This window comes from Tupaia chinensis, unplaced genomic scaffold (assembly GCF_000334495.1).
Source record: "Tupaia chinensis unplaced genomic scaffold, TupChi_1.0 Scaffold000361_2, whole genome shotgun sequence".
NCBI lineage: Eukaryota > Metazoa > Chordata > Mammalia > Scandentia > Tupaiidae > Tupaia > Tupaia belangeri.
In genome coordinates, this window is record NW_006159858.1 from 3397807 (window position 1) to 3420271 (window position 22465).

At 42.4% G+C, this 22465-nt stretch overlaps 1 protein-coding gene and 1 pseudogene across 5 annotated transcripts in view; one reads left to right on the top strand and one right to left on the bottom strand.

Annotated features, from left to right (window-relative positions):
• Positions 1–908, top strand: part of LOC102491315 (vasculin pseudogene) — a 3242-nt pseudogene extending 2334 nt beyond the window's left edge.
• Positions 1–22465, bottom strand: part of FLACC1 (flagellum associated containing coiled-coil domains 1) — a 56897-nt gene that overhangs the window by 5988 nt on the left and 28444 nt on the right. For all 5 annotated transcript variants that reach the window (XM_014589559.2, XM_027773644.1, XM_027773645.1 and 2 more), the window contains 8 exons: positions 21409–21506; positions 20332–20384; positions 17148–17247; positions 14050–14153; positions 10354–10416; positions 4235–4324; positions 3985–4094; positions 2566–2722 (listed from right to left, as the gene is read on the bottom strand). In XM_014589559.2, coding sequence (XP_014445045.1) covers positions 2596–2722; positions 3985–4094; positions 4235–4324; positions 10354–10416; positions 14050–14153; positions 17148–17247; positions 20332–20384; positions 21409–21506 — 745 coding nt within the window. In that variant the 3' untranslated portion in view covers positions 2566–2595. Of the gene's footprint in view, positions 1–2565; positions 2723–3984; positions 4095–4234; positions 4325–10353; positions 10417–14049; positions 14154–17147; positions 17248–20331; positions 20385–21408; positions 21507–22465 lie in introns of those variants that run through there.

The following is a 22465-nucleotide window of genomic DNA, read 5'->3' on the forward strand; positions in this document are numbered from 1 at the left end:
TCACCCCCCAGGGGGGATGGTCACGCCGCAATCCCTTCTCCTCCATTCTCCTCTTGGGATCTTGGGCATGCACGCACATGCATCCAGCGTGAGTTTTAAGCCACCGGGTCCAGGATGCGAACCCTGGTTGACTACGTGGGAATCCAGCGACATAGCCATTACGCTAACTGCTGGTTCCCATAAATAGAAACTTTGATGAAAGTGAAATTTCTCAAGAGAATAGCAATGTCTCAGTGATTACCCAGCAGATCATTTGGTCTTCAACTTTCCCACAAACTGAAGTTCTTTCAAGTTCACTTGAGGCAGAACACAGATTAAGGAGATGGGCTGGCAGGAAGACAGTGAAAATGATGAAACATGTGCTCCCTTAACTGAGGATGCAATGAGAGAATTCCAAGTTATTAGTGAACAGTTACAGAAGAATGGTCTAAGAAAAAACAGTATTTTGAAAAATGGCCTGATCTATGACTTCAAGTTTGGACCTTGGAAAAACAGCACTTTCAAACCCACAATTGAAAATGATGACACAGAGACAAGTAGCAGTGACACATCAGATGACGACGATGTGTGAAGGATTTCCTAACAGCTTTAGAAATTTTAGTGTGATACATCTCTCATACAGTTTGGGGTGAATTGTAAAAATGAAGAACTATAATTTATGTAGTGAAATACCCCATTAGAAGAAGATTTTTTGGGGGGACTTCAATATGAAGAAAACCAAGAATGTTGTGTTGGGCTGTGTTGAACATTATTTCTTTGTAAATGAATGTTGTAGAAATGAGGACTTTGGTTGATCCAACATTGACTTTCTTCATCACTGCAGCATTTCTCTGACTAGCAATGTGACGATGTAACAAATGAGATTTTCTCATTTAATCATAAAAAATTGTGTGATGTTTTGCAAAAAAATTAAAAAAAAATGCTGTTAAGGAACCAGCAGATGGTGTAGTGGTTAGGTCTCCAGACTCCCACATGGCTGACCATAGTTCAAGTCCCAGAGCCAGTGGCTTCAAAATCATGCAGGGTGCATGTTCATGAGTGCCCAAGATCCTGGGAGGAGAATGGAGGAGAAGGGATTGCAGCCTGGCCATCTGCCCTGAGAGGTGATTTCTCACTTTCCCTCTCATTGTCTCTGTCTCTCTTTCTCCTCTGGTGAGCACACACACCCTAAGGCAAAAAAAGTAACCCCCCCCCCAAAAAACAACCCTCACCCTTAAAAAAAATAATAAATAAATGAAATGTGGTATTGGGGCCAACAGGTAGAATACTGGTTAAGGTGCTGATCTCTCACATGTTTGACCATGGTTCGAATTCTTGATCTGGTGCTTGAAACTCACACCAAGTGCATATGCATTCCCACAGTGTTTAGTAGTAAGAAGGCCCAAAATCCTAGGAGGAGAATAGAGGAGAAGGGATTGCACAGTGACCATCTTCCTGGGGGGTGACTTCTCATTTTCTCTCTGTGCTCTGTTTCTCTCTGTGTCTCTGGTGAATGCAGGCATCCTATAGCAAAAATCTCTCTAAAGAAAAAAAAATGTGCTGTCAACATTTAAAAATTGCGAGATAACACTAAAAACCAGAACACTCTGTGGAAAATCGGACTATGTGACAGCATTGCTGCTCTGCTCCTGCATGGCCATAGTGCAATGCTTCAGAGAAGTGCCTTCCTCTAACAGTCCATGTTTAGCTGTTGCCAATCCCTACCCTTTCCCTCACCCCTGCTCAGTCACCTCCTTCAAGGCTACTGTCAATTACAGTGCTTGAGAGATTGTAGTTTTCCCTATGTCCAGCCCACCTCACTTACGTTGCCTGCATTTGAATTCTGCTGATGGTTTAGAGAAGGTGACAAGAATCATTAGAAACTATTCCTAAGTCATAGGTGAGGGAACATGATTGCAAGATGGGCAAGTGGGAACAGGTGTGAGAAAAAGTTTTTGTTTTTAGTTGCCAGAGGGTGTATGTGCTTGCCAAAGAGAGAGAGAAAGGAAGCAGCCTCCAGCAGGGCTTGGTCACATCACAGTGCCTTCTCCTCCAGCTCTCTGTCCTGTTGGGATTTGGGGCCCACATGCACATGTGCTTGGTGTGTCTTCTAAGCCACTGGGGCCGGGATTCAAAGTGTGGTCAACCATGTGGGATCTGGCTTTCCTAACCACCAGGTTATGGAGTCAGATTGAGAAAAAAAGATTTTAGAATCAAATCTGTAGATTTTCTTTCTTGCTAGCATTTATAAATACTCAGGGGACAAAAGGTATACCCAAAATACAATGTTTAGTAGGAAGAAGACCTTCTAATCAATTTCTTATGAAATATGGAAAGATGGGGGGAAATGAGTAAAAAGCCCAGAGAAAAGCTTAGCTCCAAGTACAGAGAACAGCACTTTTCAATGAAGGGTCATGAAAATTTCATCCAGGCAATTGGGTGAACATTAAAACATTCCCAATCACTCAGTAAAGCAATTATGAAATGACAAAAATAGAGTCAGAGCAACTGAAGAACGAAACTCATGTGGATTTCTCAAGAAAACTTCAGAGGCGTTCCCTTGGCCTTCAGAGATGGCGTTCCTACCATCTGCAGCAATAGAGAACACCTTCTTGTTTATGGTTCTTGTCCTTTGTTGCTACCATCTTCTAAAATGTCAGGATCATTTTTATAGACAGTGGTACAGGTTAATTTCCCAGACCGTTCTTCATAAATTTCTTCATTCTTGGCAATTATCTTTTGCCTGTAAGCAGAAAGAGAAGCTCTATCACGATGGACTCAAAGGATAGGAAGGGGTGTAGGATATTTGGCAGGCAGAGAAATGTGACTTAATTTCTTTCTTTCTTTCTTTCTTTTCTTTCTTTTTTTTTTTTTTTTTGAGAGGTTTTTGCCATAGGGCACGTGCGCTCACCAGACAGAGAGAAACAGAGAGACAGAAAGCGAGAAATCACCCCCCCCCCCAGGGGGGATGGCCACGCCGCAATCCCTTCTCTTCCATTCTCCTCTAGGGATCTTGGGCATGCACGCACATGTGCCTGGTGTGAGCTTAAGCCATCAGGTCTGGGACTCGAACCGTGGTCGACTATGTGGGAGTCCAGTGACATAGCCATTATGCTAACTGCTGGTCCCTTCGACTTCATTTCTTCATCAGAGGGAGACTTGGTCACGACTTCTAGTGGTTTTGGATTCAGTGAGATATTGCTCTTGGGTGACCAAATTCCCACATAAGAAATGTATATTAAATCAACATGATGAATAACTTTCCTTTATTAAAGTGTTGATGGAAAATTTTTATCAATTTAAGATGAATCTTCAGGTAACAGTACAATTTCTGATCTGAAGCTGTCGTCCATAGAAGCAAGAAGCAACTGTATCTAAGGGAAAGCCACTAACCGTTAAGCCACCAAACTCACAGGGGAGATAGATTTAAGAACACAATCACAGAGCTAAATAAACTCAGGAACTTGCTGATGCATTTCCTGTGCATTTTGCATAAAAACAGACACAGGTAAGGGAGAGAAGTCTAGACACATACCAGCTCCACTTCCAATCAACTGCGTGACTTTACAGGTAACTCTGTCCAGGCTCAGAATGACAGACCTCCCTGGCAAAAGTGCCCATTCCTTGACATTATTAGGGTGTACTTGGTTCATCTTTTTAACCTATTCCTCACTCAAACTCCCTCCTACTCCTAAGATAACTTAGTCATATCTTTTTTTTTTTTTAAGAGAGAGATTTTTGCTATAAGATATGTGCACTTGCCAGAGACACAGAGAGAGACAGAAAGTGAGAAATCAAACCCCCAGAGGGGATGGCCACACCTCAATCCCTTCCCCTCCATTCTCCTCTTGGAAATTTGAGCACACACAGTGCCTGGCATGAGTTTCAAGCCACCAGGCCTGGGACTCAAATGATGGTCGGCCATATGGGAGTCCAGCGCCTTAACCACTACGCCACGTGTTGGTCCCAACTTAGCCATGTGTTTTTAGGCGGTAGCATCCACACCTCAGATGAATGTTTTCTTCTGTCAGGATCTGTATGGTGTACTTATATTTGTCTTCAGCTTCAGCAAGCTTGGTCTGGAGCGTTTTCTCCATGTTCCCTACGACGGCTTTCTGAAAGACACACGTATTTTAATAGCTAACTCCCCCAACTCAGAGCTATCCAGACAGAGCCATGTGGCAGAGCTGCACAGAGACCTAGGTTCCTCCTCAACCCCGATCCCAACCCCAACCCCACTGCAGCTGCGACTCACCTCTCTCTGGAGTTCCATCTGGGTTTGGTAGAGGTTTGTGTTAAGTGATTCTAGCATAAGAGCTTGTGCACGTACCTCCTCCTCTATGACCTGCATAAGAGATTGTTTCAGGACATCCAGCCTCTGTCTACTACTTCAGTCTCTTCCCCAGGGCACCTGGACTAGAGTCCAAAGCGGTAACTTTGCTGATACTTGTGTGTCTCTCACAGCCAGTCACTGCACCCCATTAATTCTGTCTCGCCCATCTATTCTGTCTCTTCAACTTCACTCATTTTTATGCTGTAGAACCAGCTCTCACCAGGGCTCTCATGGGTTTCTCAATGGCTATCAACCATCTCCTCACTAAATAAGTCTTTAGTAAATATTGAACTGTCGGAAAAGTCATGACATATTTTTGAACAGAAAAATGGAAAAAATGTGTCATGACTTTTCCAACAACCCAATGTACTACATTAAACACATACCACTGATCTCAATTATATGTATGTGTGTGTGTGTGTGTGTGTGTGTGTATATATATATATATATATATATAAAGGCAAAAATAAATAGAAAATAAAAAGGTTAATGGTTGCCAGGAGGTGGGAGAGATGAGTAGGTGAGGCAGAGGGCATTTGTAGGTCAGTGAAACTATTCTGTATGATGCTGTAATAGTGGATACATGGCATGATAGATCGGGCAAAACCCATAGAAGGTACAACACAAAGAGTAAACCCTATTGTAAGGTATAAAGAGTTCAAAGAAAGAGTGAAAAGTGAAAGGAAAAAAGTGTGACCAGAGTGCAAGGAAAAAGAAATTGATGATGACTTTAGGTCTTGGCTTAAACAACTGGAGAATCTGGCAATTGGGGGCTTGAATTTCGGTTAGAAAATCAAGAGTGTTGAGTTAGACATGTTAAGTTTGAGGTAACTGTAGGTCACCTATGTGGAAATGTCAAATGAGCAGTTGCATATGCAAGTCTAGAGCTCAGTGGGGAGGCTCAGCTGGAGGTGTGAATCTCAGATGCCAGCATGGAGGAGGTATTTACAGTTATTAGATCAATTCACCGAAAGAGAAAGGAGCCATGGAGAAGTGGGTCCTACGATCAAGCCCTGAAACATTCCAGGACTTAGAATTAGGTGAAGCCTTGAAACATTCCAGGACTTAGAATTAGGTGCGTAGGAAGATGTAGCAAAGGAGATTGAGAAGGAGGGACCCATGAGGTAAAGGAAACACCAGAAGCCTATGAAAGCCAAGAGATGAATGTTTCAAGGAGATGCTATAGTTTGAACATGTCCCCTGAAATTAGCATGTCGAGCCATTGTAACAAGTTCAAGAAGGTAAACATTTGATCCAATCATTGTTAGAGGGAGAGGCCTTTGGGAGGAGATTAGTGATGAGGTGGTCAGGGTGAGGTCCCCATGACTGAGTCCTAGTGGGTGTATACGGAGAAGAAATGAGGCAGAGGGAGGCCCACATGGATACTGGCCATGCTCTGCTCTGCTCAGACTTTGCCCTCTGCTATTTTGTGATGCTGTTGGACTTGCTAGTCACTGAAATCATGAGCCTAACAAACCTCTAATCTTTCTTAATCATGTCTCGGGTATTTCTGAAAGCAACACAATAGTGGACCAATATAGGCATCATTGATTGCATCTGATACTGCTAATGTCAGGTGAGGTGAGGCATTCCTTGGATCTGGCAACTTGGAAGTGACTGATGAGTTAATGACCAGTTTCAGTAGATGGAGTGGGAAAAGAAGCCAGGCTGAGGTACTGCTGGGAAGTGACCCCTCTGATGGGTCCTACCTTCCATCATTTTGCCTCTTTAGATTCTTCACTTTGCTGCCAGAGTTATTTTCCCAAGTGATGCTCTTATTTAAACAGTGCTTATAATTCCTGGGTCTACTTGGCTTCCCCGTGTACCCCTCAGGGATACCGAAGCCCCCCCCCCCTCGGTGCTAAGATATCAGTCTTTTATTTTTTTATTTACTTTAACTAAAATAGCTATTTATGGGACCAGCAGATGATGTAATGGTTACATCGCTAGACTCCCCCACATGGCTGACTGTAGTTCAAGTCCTGGACCTGGTGCTTGAAACTTATGCTAGGCATGTGTGCATGTGTGCCCGAAATCCACAGAGGAGAATGGAGTAGAAGGGATTGTGGCATGGCCATCTCTTCTGGGGAGTGATTTCTTGCTTTCTGCCTGTCTGTTTCTCTCTCTCCGGCAAGCATGTGCACCCTATAGCAAAAAAAAGTCTCTCTAAAAAAAGGAGGGGGGGACCAGCAATTAGTGTAATGGCTATGTTGCTGGACTCCCATGTAGTCGACCGCGGTTCAAGTCCCGGACCTGGTGGCTTAAACTCACGCTGGGCACTTGTGTGCATATGCCCAAGATGCCAAGAGGAGAATGAAGGAGAAGGGATTGTGGCGTGGCCATCCCCCCTGGAGGGTGATTTCTCGCTTTCTGTCTCTCTGTCTCTCTCTGTCTGGCGAGCGCACGCACCCTATAGCAAAAACCTCTCCAAAAAAAAAAAGGAAAAAGAAAAAAATAACTATTTACTCAGCCTCTTGTCATGTCAAAATATTCTGTGCATATTCAACTGTAACTAGCACATTCTCTTGTAAGAGGTAAAATTGTACATCAAATTATATTTCGTGTTATGTGATTATATAAAAATGTAAAATGAAAATGATTTATCAGTTCTTTTTAACATTCCTTGTAAACAATGCAGCAGGAGATATGAGGCACAAAATCTTGGTAAAATATGACACAGGAAGAGCAATAATGTAACCCTCATTTAAATTTAACTTGTCATTAAGTTGTTATTAATATAGAAAGATACAAAACTTTTAAAACTACATATTTACTGGGAACCAGCAGTTAGCATAATGGCTATGTCCCCATTCACTCAAAAACTTCCTTTTCCAGGTAAATAGAAGTGTACAAGGGGGAAAAATGAAAATACACTTATCTGCAGAGTAAGGATTTTAAATCTCAATGTAATCCCTACTTCAAAAATTTTAACTAGAGAGGGAATCAGCAGTTAGCGTAATGGCTATGTCGCTGGACTCCCACGTAGTCGACCGCGGTTCGTGTCCTGGACCTGGTGGCTTAAAACTCACGCCGGGCGCGTGTGCGTGCGTGCCCAAGATCCCGAGAGGAGAATGGAGGAGAAGGGATTGCGGCGTGACCATCCCCCCTGGGGGGTGATTTCTCGCTTTCTGTCTCTCTGTCTCTGTCTGTCTGTCTGGTGAGCGCACGCGCCCTACAGTGAAAATCTCTCCCCCCAAAAAAAAAAAAAAAATTTAACTAGAGCCATCAGGCCATACTTACTACATCTCAATGATGTATCCAGAATTGTTTCTGGTGACTTATCATTAGATACTTCTAGCCAAAAATATTAACTTTATTCCCAAATATCTTTTTTTTTTTTTGAGAGGTTTTTGCTATAGGGCGCATGTACTCACCAGAAAGACAGAGAGAGACAGAGAGACAGAAAGTGAGAAATCACCCCCCAGGGGTATGGCCAAGCCACAATCCCTTCTCCTCCATTCTCCTCTCAGGATCTTGGGCACGCATGCACATGTGCCCGGCATGAGTTTAAGCCACTGGGTCCGGGACTTGAACTGCGGTTGACTACATGGGAGTCCAGCGACATAGCCATTATGCCAACTGCTGGTCCTACTTTATTCCCAAATATCTTAACCAGTCACTTGACTAGTGTATTATCTCCCAGTTGTCAAGCACTGGAAGGGGGGTGGGAAAGCAGAAGTTCAAACAGTAGGCAACAATCTTGGCTCTTTGCCACAGCAGTATCTGAATGGCTACTGAAAAGCCCAGGAATAATTCTAAGAACAAGACAATTCATACATTTTTAGTAAATATGTCATCATTTTCACAGTTGAAATTTTTTTAGACATTGCACTTTCTTTATAAGGGCATCCTGGTTTTTCTTAATGATACAGCAAGTGCTTGAACTAGCAGCCTATTTTTCATTTTTAAGCTGTTTCTTATGCTTCTTTTTTTTCTTTTTTTTTTCATTCTTCACTGCTTTTCTTCTTTTTTGCTCATACTTCCTCAGATGTGTTCAGGATACATTTTTCTTTCTTTCTTTTGTTTTTTTTCTGAGTCCTATAATGTCCTTACTTTTTTCAGTTGTATCCTTTGATTTCTTTCTCTTTTTTAACCTATTTTTACTATCTGATTCAGTTTCTGATATAGAGCTCTCAGAAGATTTATGTGACCAGGTCTTCTTTTTCTTTTTCCTTTCTCTTTGTTTCTTGTCTTCATCTTCAGAATTTGAAGAACTGGAAGAATCAGAGCTTGGTGAAGAGCATGAATACCTACCAGATTTCTTCTTATCTTTTTTCTTTTTCTGTCTTTTATTTAAAGAGCTCCCACCCACTTCATCATTTCTGTCTGTGTTTTTCTAGTTCTTTCTTTTTTCATTCATTTTTTTCTTTCAAATTCAGCCAAAGTCTTGGAGCTTTTCTTTTTGTTTTCTGGTTGCTCTTTCGTTTATTCCCAGGTAGGCCTTGGTCAGTTCAGATGATCCTAGATCGCTGGCCCTGAAGACTGGATTGGACCTCTTGATCTGCCCATTGCTATTGCGTTCCTATAGGCTACTCGATTTTCCTGCTTCCCCGTGGAGTGTGATCAAACGCACAGACCATTATCAGTCCTTTATAAAGACTAAACTCTTCCCAAACATATCCATTCTGAATCCAAATCAAATTCTCACGGAAGGAAGAGCCCAAGGTACTTGGTAGACTTGAGTATCTTTTCCTCAGTGTCTCCCACAACGTGCTCTAATTTGTCCCAGAGAATACAGTTCCCTGAAGGGCTGTCATGTGTGAGGTACACTCAGGGTTGTTGTTTATTTATTTTATTCATGATAATACATGCATGTGCACAAGAGACCACACAAACAGAAAGAGAGAGAAGAAAACTCTCGATAGAGTCTCCTCATGCCACGATCCCCTTCCCCCAGTCCTCTAACTCCTTAGGATGTGGGTACACATGTCCAAGCTCACCCAGCGTGTTTTCGGGCTGACTCCGTGATCTGAACTGGTGGTTAGCCATGCACTGCAGTCTAGTTTGCTGCTGACTGTGCCACCAGGCCAGGTCACATGCAGTTTTAAGGAGAGGTTTGGAGACAGAGTTCCAAAGGGCTCAGTTTTGTACTTTTCAGAGCTCAAAGGGAAGAACTTGGCATTTTATAATTCAAGGTCCTTTTGTGATTTGAGCCTTGTAAGAAATGGAAGGCATTCAACATGGAAAATCAAAGTATATGGTTGATATACTAGTTCAAATCTGACTCTAAAAAAGACATTACTGGGACCAGCAAATGGCATAATGGTTACATCACTGGACTTCCATGTAGTCAACTGCGGTTCAAGTCCTGGATCTGGAGGCTTGAAACTCATGCCAGATACGCACTTGTGTGTGTGTGTGTGTGTGTGTGTGTGTGTGCGTGCATGCTCAAAATCCTGAGAAGAGAATGGAGAAGGAATTGTAGCTTGGCCATTCCCCTTGGGATGATTTCTCTCTTTCTGTCTTTATATCTCTCTCTGTCTTTCTGGCGAGCATAATTTTCCCATAGAAAAAATCCCCCTCTCAAAAAAAAAAAAAAAAAAAAAAAAGAAAAAAAAAAGAAAAAAGACATTATTGGCTTTGTTTTACAGACAGTTCTGAAATTCTTTTGACTTATTGAATCCAGAAAACTAGTTTTAGGTCTTCCATTTTAAAATTTTTGTAATTATATAATGAAAGTATATATTTTTAGTTTTTTTTAAAGTTTAGGGAATGTGGTCAGCAATGCCATCTTCTAAATACCTCCCCTCCTCAGCTTCTCACAGTAGGTCTACTGAGGTTTCTTACTTGAATTTGCCAGAAGTGAGTGCTTCTCACTGAAGAGACACAGACACTGCACACTCTCTTCTCTGCCATTTAAGATTTGGGGCACATATGCACATGGTATGTTTTTCAAACCACTGGGTCTGTGAACCTCACAATCAGCCATGTGGGATCCAGCTGCCTCTAACCACCACACCACCAGCTGGTCCTAAAAGTGTATTAGTTTGCTGATGTATTTGTAAGATGCCAATTTCACAGGAAAAAATGAACAAGATTACCTTTTTGGTCTTTCTCAGCTCCTCTAACTGCAAGGTGTCACTTTCATGTTGTTTCATGAGCTCCTAAAAACAATTTTATTTGGAAAAATTTAGTTCTGCTGTTCTGAACTTTCTTTCAGAGAGTTAAGAAAGCCAGAAAAGATTTCAGGATTATAATAGTCACCGACGCTTTAGACACGTTACAAATTAATGACATGACATATTGAAGTTAAAGAAAGAAAATCTTCCTTATGTGCAACCTAACCACATTGACAAATATTAAAAGAAATTGTATTTTCAAGCTTGTCTTATATCAATGTACAGAGTCAATACTGTTAATTCAATTCTTCACAACTGATCTTCATACTCAATGCAATCCCAGCCAAAATGCCAGCAGATTTTTGAACCAAGCTGATGCTAAATTGACAAGCTAATTCTAAAATTTATATGGTAATGCAAAGAACATAAAAAAGCTACAATAATCTTTAAAAACAAGAGCAAAGTTAGATGAGCTTTTTAATACCTGATTTCAGGCTATGGTAATTAAGACACTGTATTGTCCTAAGTACAAACAGTAAAAGGGAATAGAATGTGGACTTGATCCCCAAGTACAGTGAAGACACCAAGGTGACTCAATGAGGAAAGGAACTTTTCTTTCCTGAAAAAATTGGACATATGAAAAAGTAAATGACCCAGGACCTCTAATTACTCCAGACGCAAAAATTATTCAAAATGGATCATAGTACCACAAAAGGTAAAATTATAAAGCTTCTAAAAATAGAATATTTTCATGACTTTGGAATGGACAAAAATTTCATAGGATATAAAAAGCTGTAACCATAAGAAGAAAAAATAGATAATTTGTCTTTTATCAAAATGAAAAACTTCAACACATTGGAGAGCCCGAGGAAAGATACTAAGGAGAAAAATAGAGAGGAAAGACATTTATGGGATAAATAAATGGATTATTATTTGTTGATGATAACGTGTATTGTATCCCCAATTGGACTGGTGAGAAATGTATTCATGTTCCAACATGAATAGATTCACTATACAAGCTGAGTGACATATGTGATTGAATGTATAAAATAAATTAAAATTAAATTAAATAAAAAAGAAAGACACCCTTAACAAAATGAAAAGGAAAAACACAGGCTAGGAGACAATATTTATATGTTGACGTAACAAAGAACTTGTATCCAGAATATATAAAGTCCTCTTATATGTCAATAATAAAAATATAAGCAAGCCAAAAAACTTTTTAAATGATTAATTTTATTTGTTATTATTATTTTTAAATTTTTCTACAGGGCATGTGTGCTTACCAGAGAGAAACAGAGAGAGACAGAGAGAAAATGAGAAGGCAAGCTATCAGATCCAGGACTTGAATCATGGTTGACCACGTGGGATGCTGCGCGCGGGGGCGTGAGCCCCCGGGGCCTTCTTCCCACCAAGCCAAAATTTTTAAATGGCAAAATACTTAAACAGATATTTCATGAAAAATATGTAAATGGCCCAATAAACGTGAAAATATTTCCCAACATAGTCACCTGGGAACTAAAACCATAATGAAATACCTCTTTATACCCACTAGAATGACCAAAATTAAAAGACTGGCCATATTAATTATTGTGGAAGAGTTGGAGCAACTAGAATTGTCATATATTTAAGATGTAAGAATAAAATAGTACAACTACTTTGGAAAACAGTTTGGCAATTTCTTATAGAGTTAAACCTAGAATTGCCCCAGAGCCCAGTAATAGCACTCTTGGGTATATAATAACCAAGAGAAAAAGAACATATATCTGCAAAAATATTTGTATGAGAGTGTTTAGAGAAGCTTTATTTGTAAAAGGTCAACCCCAAAACATGGGTACATGTGTGCCCTTTGTACTCAGGGAAGTCTCCAGACACGAGCCAGGGCCTTCCTGTGGGTATTAGCCTGGCAGAGTGCTGTGTTTTCCCACTGCACTGCCATCCAGTCCCCAGAAATGCCACTTCTGGTTCACACACCTGAGCCCTCCGGATCCCAGAAGCACTCTACACACTGCAGAGCATGTCCCTCCTCTTCATTACCGAATATGCTCAGTAGTGACAATGAATACCAGAAATGGGATTTTATTGGTAAAATTAGTGGCTTTTGAATTAGTATCATGGTTAGAAATGGACACTTAATAAATGTCTATTTTCGAAAAATTTAAAACATCTAAAATATTATGGAGACACTATATTTTGCACGGGAAGGACATAAGACTCCACAAAGCCTGTAGCCTATATGCTTAGGTATGATGCCCAAGACTTGACCCTGCAAAGATCCTGTGTCCCCCTTCAGAGGAGTTCTGGTTGTGTGATGCTGACCACGATGGTTACTGAGTTCTGCCTCGGTAATGCCATCATATCTCCTTGCCCTCCAGGAAATCTTTTATGAGCCTAAAAGCTCAGCGATCTGGTGGTATGAACTGTTTGGGTATAAACCTTTCTGCTAGTGCATATTTGCTTAATAAATGTCCACGTGTTTGGTAAAATTAGTTCTGAGACCTGTTTTCATTGTAACCTGGTCTCAGCAGTAAGGGGAGTGGCTAGCAGGAATGGTAAACCTTTCCCTCCCTCTAACTTTCAGGTAGCCACTCTTATTTACTAAGAGTTGTGCATGACCAAATTTGCTCAGTTCGTTTGCAGTGGTGCTCTTTCTCCTCAGTTACAATCAAAGATGAGAGTGATATTCAGAGACAGGACTCAGGCAAAACAGAATCTCAGGTTCTGCGTATGTTTAGCATTCTATTATTTATGTGTGTTTTTCTTCTTGTTTTGCTTTTGTTTTTTTTTAGGGGTTTTTTGTTTGTTTGTTTGTTTGTTTTGCCATAGGGCCTGTGCACTCACCAGAGAGACAGAGAAAGGGTGAAAGTGAGAAATCACCCCTCAGAGGGGATGGCCACACCTCAATCCCTTCTTCTCTAGGGATTTTGGGTATGCATACACATACACCCAACATGATTTTCAAGCCACTGGGTCTGGGCCTTGAGCCATAGTCAACCATGTGGGAGTCCAGCACTTTAACCACCATGCCACCTGCTGGCCCCAGAATTCTATTATTTCTTGTTAATTAAAATTTAATCCGTGGTCCAGGAGGTAGCATGGAGATTGAGGCATTGGACTCTCACATAGCTGACTGTAGTTTGAGCCCAGACCTGGGGGCTTGCTTTCTCATTTCTCTCTCTGTCTCTCTCTCTCTCTTTCTCTCTGTCTCTCTGGTGATCATGTGTGCCCTGTAGCAAATTAAAAAAAAAAAGATGATAAATAGAAATCTTCAAAAAAATTAATCCAATCATCCTATGATAAGACCCTCTAGTGGGCTGGCATATGGCATGGTGGTTGAGGTGCTGATTCCCACATGGCTGACCACAGTTCGAATCCTGGACCTGGTTCGAGTGCTTCCTCACTTTCCCTTTCTCTCTGATGAAATACACACACACACACACACACACACACACTCACATATATATAAATAGTAAATAAAATTAAATAAATAATTATAAAAAAATAAATAATTAAAAAGAGCAGCAACACTGTCAGTTTACTTGCATGTATTTCTAGGAAAGCCAGGAGAGGAAGAATATGTGCACAAAGATCGCCTAATGCTCAGGCCCTCCTGGGAACCTGGTCATAGTGCCTAGACCACACCTGCACCACTGATGTGCTTTGGGCTGAGTTCCCTACCTCCTTTTCTCGGATGAAGTTCTCAAAGACAGCATTGTAGGATTCGTTTATTCTCTTCTTTTCTTCCTCTGACTCCAACTCGAACTTCTTTGTTATCCTATGTTCTGTGCAGTGGGGAGGAAAATATATTTTTATGTAGATGTAGAAAAAGCAGGTACAGAGAGAAGCCCATGATATCTGAAGATAAAAGCATTTCCAGGGACTGGCCCCATAGCCTGGTGGTTAAAGAAAGCTGCATCCCACATGGCCAACTGGGTTAGAATCCTGGCTTCCTGCTAGAAAACATGGCCGGGTGGGTGTGCACATATGCCCCAAATCCCAAAAGAGAGGAGAAGGGATTATGCTATGACCATGCCCATTGGGGGTGGTTTCTCTGCTTCCTCTTCCCTCTCTGTCCCTCTGTTTCTCTGCTGAGTACAGCTACCTCTGACCATGGAGAAAGAAAAAAGCAGTTATAGTCTGGGTCAAAGTCAAGGTCTTTTCAGCCTCTGACACTCACTTGGAGATGCTTGAGGGTGAGGTGAGCAATTTGTTTTCTTCAATCATATTAGCATATGGGACTAATTAACAACATCTCTGTCTCTGGTTCTTTTATGAGTAGTTTATTTTAGAGCTGTTGATAATTACTTTGTACATCCTCTTCTCTGCAAAAGTAACCATGATACTTTCTTGGATATCCTCATTTAATAATAAAGCTCTTGGATGGGACCAGCAGTTGGCTATATCACAGGACTCCCATGTAGTCGACCGTGGTTTGAGTCCCAGACCCGGTGGCTTAAACTCACGCTGGGTGAGTGTGCGTATATGCCCAAGATACTGAGAGGAGAATGGAGGAGAAGGGATTGTGGTGTGGCCATCCCCCCTGGGCTGTGATTTCTTGCTTTCTGTCTCTCTGTCTCTCTCTGTCTTTCTGGTGAGTGCATATGCTCAATAGCAAAAACCTCTCCAACATAATAATAATAATAATAATAATAATGCTCTTGGTTAATGTGGCCTTTCCAGGAATAAAATTCATTCTGTACTTGGCCCTGGGGTAGGAAGGGCTTAAACTATTTTCTGGGAGGGGAAACCTGCCAGAAGAATCCCAACACCAGGAGGAAGAAGGGGGACTGGCACACGTGTTTCTTGTGTCCCAATTCTGGAGCTGACTAGGGAGTCTCTGAGCTAACAAGGTAACTGATGAAGTTACATGATGAACAGCTAAAGGTTGGTCTTTTAAAACTGGTGATAACAACTTAACTGAGACTTTGACAACTTAAGGCGAGTGTCAGATGAGTAGCCAAAAGTCTGGGAGATGGCCTAGATTATGTCACCCCAGAATTCCAGGAAGAACCTCCAACAGGAGGAGGTCCACATCCCATTCCCCAGCCTGAACTCTAGGGTCTTCCTGCTATGTTGTAGAAGCCCAGAGCTCCTACCAGAATGTGAATTAAAATTTCTAGGGCTACTCTACATTAAATGAGTAATTTATTAAACTCAACTAAATAGTTGATGAATGGGGTTGGTGTAGTTGTGAGATAAGTCTGTAGAGGCTCCATTCCTACATTAGCAGGTCTGCTAGGCTTGGGAGCAGGCCCCACAAATTCTTCTCTCCTTTTTTCTGTTTATGAAGAAGCTCAATGGGGGTGGGAGGGAGGACTGCATCTGTAAAGTACTTTGAATGATTCAAGCTCTGTGTTAAGTTGAAAATATTCAAAATATATATCAAACATGGCTCCTTTTGGGGGGATTTGGAGAGTTAGAGGTGTCTGGTAAAGTGCATTGTATTATCCTCACGCCCCTTCTCCCTATCAATATTACAAAAGCCAACTCAAAATCTCCTGGAACTTTGGGGTCATTTGTATCCAGATATCAAGTCTACAGTCCCAAAGAGGTTCCAACACTTGCTTCAGACACAATGAGCAAACCTGAAACCAACGAGTTTTGGAAGGTAAAAGTGGACTTCAAAGTTTATGGAAAGTGGAATTAAAGTATGCGTTTGTTTTGGAGCAATATTTTTTTTTTCTGAAATCCATGTAGTTTGTGTGTGTGTGTGTGTGTGTGTGTGAGTTTTTTGCTATAGGGCGCGTGCGCTCACCAGGAAGACAGAGAGAGACAGAGAGACAGAAAGTGAGAAAGCACCCCCCAGGGGGGATGGCCATGCCGCAATCCCTTCTCCATTCTTCTCTCGGGATCTTGGGCATGCACACACACATGCCCAGCATGAGTTTAAGCCACTGGGTCCAGGACTCGAACTGTAGTCGACTACATGGGTGTCCAGCGACATAGCATTACGCTAACTGCTGGTCCCCATGCATAGTATTTTTACAATATGTGTTTTCCGTGAACTTTTTAAAGCCTCCCTCATACAGTTTAGACTCCTGAGTTTGAGTATCTGAATTGGCAAGACTACTACCCTTATGAGTTTGCTTTCATATATATTTTTTATTTACTTATTTTTTGGAGAAGTTTTTGCTATAGGGCACATGTGCTCGCCAGAAAGATAGCGAGAGACAGAAAGCAAGAAATCACCCCCCCCCCCCAGGGGGATGGTCACACTGCAATCCCTTCTCCTCCATTCTCCTCTCGGGATCTTGGGCATGCATGCACATACACCTGGAGTGAGTATTAAGCCACCGGGTTCAGAACTTGAACCACAGTTGACTACATGGGAGTCCAGTGACATAGCTATTATACTAACTGTTGGTCCCGTATATTTTTCTTTACTTGTGATAAAGGGCAGGCACACTCATGAGACAGAGAAGACCATTCTCTATAGGGGCTGGTCAAGTGCAATCCCTTCCTTGAGTTCTCCAGCCTGTTGGATCCTGGGCACTTGCACACATGTTCTGTTTGTTTTTCAGACTGACTGGGCTGGGGATTTGAACCATGACTACCATGGGGATCTGGCTTGCCCCTGAGCGATGCAATACTGCAATGCTGCAGAGCTGGCCCTTACTTTGCTTCCTTGAAAACTGAGTACCTTCCATTCAGAAGTCCAGGGTGTGTCATTCTGTCACCCTCAGTAAATCCAAGGCCACCTCCTCAAGTCAAGACCAAGTTTAATGGCAGTTATTTGATGCACTTGCCATCAAAAGTCCAGAAGCTTTTCTACTCACTTTGCTGTAGAAGAATCTTTTCCCGCTCCAACTTCTCATCCTTCTCCCATTCTGCCTTTCGCTTTGACCACTTATCTTCCATTTCATCATAAATGCTGTCCTATGAAGGCACAAAGATGCCATAAGAGTCCTTAAAAAGGAGACCCACTGGAGCTGAAATCCCACACCAGAGGGGTCCTGCCAGCACGACACACTGGCCACGCCCTGTGCAGCTCCCTCACCTGGGACTGCACGGATAGGTGCATGGGTGACTGGTAGGAAGTACACTCCAGCCTCACACAGGGGAGAACTGCATAGCCCTGACGGTCAAGAGCACATGGTTTTCCACACTGGAGCTGAACCTCCTCTGAAGGCAAGGGGGGTTCTCCATGTTGAAGAACCTCAAATCAGCTCCCCCTGAATCATAAATTCCTCTTCAATAGCCCATGAAGAAAGAAGGGGAATGTGGGGACCAGCAAATGGCATAATGCTTCCGTTGCTGGACTCCCACATAATCAGTCGTGGTTTGAGTCCCAGACCCAGTGGCTTAAAACTCATGCTGGATGCATGTGTGTGCAGGCCCAAAATCCCAAGAGGAGAATGGAGGAAAAGGGATTGTGATGTGGCCATCTCCCCCCGACCCACTCCTAGGAGTGATTTCTTGGTGACTCTCTGTCTCTCTGGTGAGTGCATGTGTCTACAGCAAAAAAAAACTCTCTAAAAAAGTAATAAAGAAGGGGGACCAGCAGTTAGTGTGATAGCTATGTCGCTGGACTCCCATGTAGTCGACTGTGGTTCAAGTCCTGGACCTGGTGGCTTAAACTCACGCCGGGTGCTTGTGTGTGCGTGCTCAAGATCCCGAGAGGAAAATGGAGGAGAAGGGATTGTGGCGTAGCCATCCCCCCTGGGGGTGATTTCTCGCTCTTTGTCTCTCTGTCTCTCTCTGTCTGTCTAGCAAGCACACATGCCCTATAGCAAAAACCTCTCCAAAAAAAGAAAAAAATAATAATAAAGAAGGGAAATGTCTCATAGTTAATTTGAACAGTTAGAAAATAATGGGATGTTTTAAAGTGTCTATTTTTTCTCAGCAAATTTACTTTCACTTTGTGGCTGAGGGTCCATAAATCTAATCCAAAGTCAGTCCTGTGGTGACTTGGACTTCCTGAGCATGGAACTCAGCAACGTGAAAGGTGCAGGACCTGGATGCTGCCAGTCAGGTCTGAGGACCCAGCTCCTTGCTTTTCTGGCTCCCAGCAGGAGCCACACTTGGCTCAGATGTGGTGCTCATTTGGAATTGCTTGTGGCCTTTTACATGTGGGTTTTCGCTTACCATTTTATGACTGGTGGGCAGCTCGGTTGCCAAAGAAATCAAACCCTTGGGAGAGGCCCAGATGGAAGCAAGCTGGAGGATTCCTAGGAGGTGGGGGCAGCTTACCTGCCATAAACCTGACACTTCTTAGACTCTGCTCTGTGAGGTTTTCCCTGACTATACCAAGAAATATCTTGAAAAACGAGTTTTAGATACAAGTTCAAAAGTGAAACTGTGAGCAGCAAGTAGAATTTCAGAGGTGATGTTGGTGTTTAACCTTAAAGAAGTTGATCCTCTGTTTTTATTTACCTGGGACTGACAGGTTTCTTGGGACCCTGGACTGGGTGCAATTAGTGCTAAAACCAGAATGTCTCAGGCAAACCAGGACACTTCGGTCATTGTACTTAACAATGAAATCAGGTGGGACTTGAGGGCTCGGTCTTTCCCCTGCCCACTCCCCACTTTACTCTTCACCTCCCTAGTCATTAATTATGCCCTCACTGTCTTCCTGGGCCCTCATCAAATTAGCTGCTTAAATGAATGGGTTATGCTCTGAGGTGGCTAGAGCCCTCCTAAGCGCTGCTTATTGAGTTCCAGACAGATACAGTCTTTTTGAATGGCAATTTGGCTGAATCTATTAGAGGTCTTAAAAATGTTCAGCATTCCACTTCTGTTAGACCATGGATGTCACTTTAGAATCAAAGATGTTCACAATGATATTATGCGTTATAGCAAGCATTGTAAACAACTCAAATGGCCACCAGTAGGGGAATAATAAAATTCCCAATGGCAATTTTATTAGGATAATATTTAGTCATTGACAAGGAAGAAAGGGTTGGCCCCATAGCCTTGTTGTTAGGGGAGCCAGATCCCACAAAGTTCACTGCAGCTCAAATTCCAGCTCTAGCAGCTTGGAAAATATACCAAGTGTATGAGTATGTATGTTCCAGATCCTAACAGGATGGAGAGGGACGGAAGAGTGACCATGCCCCATTGGGGGTGCTTTCTCCATCCTCTCTGTTTCTCTCTGGCAACTAAAAAACATAAAACAAAACAAAGCACACATACACACACACACAATAAAAAAATAAAAAGGAGGGAAAAGTTTCTGATATGCCTGATAGAAAGAGAAAACAAACAAAAAAAGTATTTAGATTTTATACAATATAGTTTCAACTATAGTTTATATATATATATAGATAGATATAGATATAGATATAGATATAGATATAGATATAGATATAGATATAGATATATATGGAGAGAGAGAGAGAGAAAGAGATTTTTTACTATAGGGCATATGTGCTCACTGGGAGAGACAGAGAGAGCGAGCGAGAGAGAGACAGAAAGTGAGGAATCACCCCCCGGTGGATATGGCCATGCTACAATCCCTTCTCCTCCATTCTCCTCTTGGGATCTTGGGCACGCACGCACATGTCCCCAGCATGAGTTTTAAGCTTCCAGGTCCAGGACTGAAACCGCCGTCAACTACATGGGAGTCCAGCAATGTAACCATTACACCATCTGCTGGTCCCTCGACTACAGTTTTAACACAGCACAAACATTAACAGTCGTTGTCTTTGAGTGATGACATTTCCTTCTTTTTGTTGTTGATTTTTATATTTTTTCATAAGAAACAATGAGCAGCTATTACTTTTGTGATAATAAACATTGCTCAATGGACCCCTTTACAGGCTGGGTGACTACTTTGTCACGCATGACGGTCATCCAGTTTATGCCTCTCTCTAGGTGCAGGTAGAGCCATGTAGGGCCAAGAATTCTGGAAATCTCAGGATATTATTTTCGGGGCAAGAACTCTGGATTCATCCCAATGTTAGCAGCCAAGAGCAAGCCTTGCTTCTCATTCCTAATCCACCAAAGCGCTCTCTGTCTCACCTGATACATGTGAAACATATTCTTCAGATACTTGTATTCCTTCCCCATCTCATCTGGACAAAAGCAAAACAACAGTTGCGTGTTTCGTCTGTTAAGGATGTTTTCAAGTTCAAATGTGAGCATTTCCACACAGCTTCCTGCCCTAAACTCACCCCCCCCTCCCCAGCTGTGAAACCACTGTGTGCCCCAGAAATGAGTTCAGAAGTAAATAGAAAGACAAAGGCTGGTCCCACTGTAAACCCACTGAGTTGGTTTTTCAGGGGAGGGATCCAGTATCTGCTGATAAACAGGCTTCTCAGAGATTTTGATGCGTAACAAGTCTGAGAACTATTCTCCAAGAGTGAACCTACATCTGCAGGGGTGGAAAAGAGGAACAAAAACTTGCAGCATACCTCTGCTTCTCTCTTTTAAAATAACAGTTCCTAGTTTACATTTATTATGAAAACAGTACATGTTCTTTTTAGAAAACTGTAAAATTAGCAAAGTATAAACATAAAGCCTTTTTTTTTTTTTTCAAAAACTTAAAGCACCAATAAAGGAAGAAGGCTATAGAATTTCTTCTCTCTGTGGTGATGAGGGTAGAAACCGGAACTTTGAAGGACATACACCTGGCCCTTCTCAAGGGCAGCATGAACAATGAGATAGGCCAATACAGCCCTTCTGCATTCTGAGGACAGGCTGTGACTGAGGGACGTAATGAAACACTATCATGTTACAGGGGAGGAGACCTGCTGAATTACAATAGTATTATGTTTGTTGAAGTTGAAAATACACGTTTGAAAGAGCTTTCATATTCCTATCACACTGGTAAGGGCAGATCGGTTTGTCTTCAATTCTTAGGTGGGGATCTGAGACTCAGGAAGATTAAGCAACTTGCTCAGATTATCCAGGAAAAGGCAGGATACGGCACACACGGTTCTCTCTCTCTTCAGTTTCATTCTCAGTCACTCTTTTCCCTGAATTTAGGGGCAAACATGGGAAGCCTGACCACAGCCCAGCCACAGCCCTAGAGCTCCTCAGGCCGGGACCCCCCATAGGCAGCCCCTCACCCTCACCCAGGGTCATTCTCTCAGGTACCTAGCTTCTCTTGGGCGGCCAGCTTCTCTGCTTTCAAGGCGGCTTTATATTCGTTCTCCATCTTACTGAGCTCCGCTTCGTGAGCCTCTTTGAGCTCCCTGTGGGACCCCAGGAGAAGACCACGTCATTAGCGTGCAGTCCAGAGCTGAGCTGTTACACTGACCTGACCCTACCCCTCTGCCCTCACACAGGAAGTGGGACCCTCACTTGTTGGCATTCTCTTGGCATCTATCCAGACAAGACCCTTGTTTTCTACAACCATTTTTTTTCTTTTATTTTTTAGGTTTTTGTCATAGGGCGCCTGTGCTCACCAGAGAGAGACAGAGAGGGGGAAAGTGAGAAGTCATTCCCCAGGGGGGATGGCCACATCATAACCCCTTCTCCATTTTCTTTTTGGGACCTTGGGTGTGATTTTCAAGCCTCCAAGTCCAGGACTCGAACTGCAGCCGACGAAGGAGGAGTCCAGTGCCTTTAACCCCCATGCCACCTGCTGACTCCTTATTTTTTTCTTTTTTAAAATTAAATTTTTTTTTTTTACTTCAGTTTATTTTATACATTCAATCACATATGTCATTTAGCTTATTTATTTCTTCCATGGACTTTTGCAATGTGGGTCCAGTTGCATTATCACTGCACCACCCGGCCCTAGAACCACTGTTTTGAATGGAGCCTGCAAGGGTCATGGACTCCCCGCTAAGAGTCAGCACAATCTTTGCTTAGTGTTCACTTGGGGAATGGTGGGCTGTACCCACACCTACCCAGGGGAATTAAAGAACCTAAGGCCCCTCTAGTTTCCATCTTAGGAAGTAGGTGCTGGCAGTGGTTAAGATGATGTTAAGCGAAAGTCTATCTGAGCTATGAAGCCCTGCAAAGACATAAATGTGGGTGCTGTACGTTTATATGACTGGCAGCTCAGTAGGTTTGTTTGTCCTAAATGCACAGTTCAGTGAAAAAGCGACATACTATCTGATTCCAACTGGACGGCATTCTGAAATAGGCAAAAATGAGGAGACAGTAAGATGATCAGTGGTTTTCAGGGGCGGGGGGGGGTGGGGTG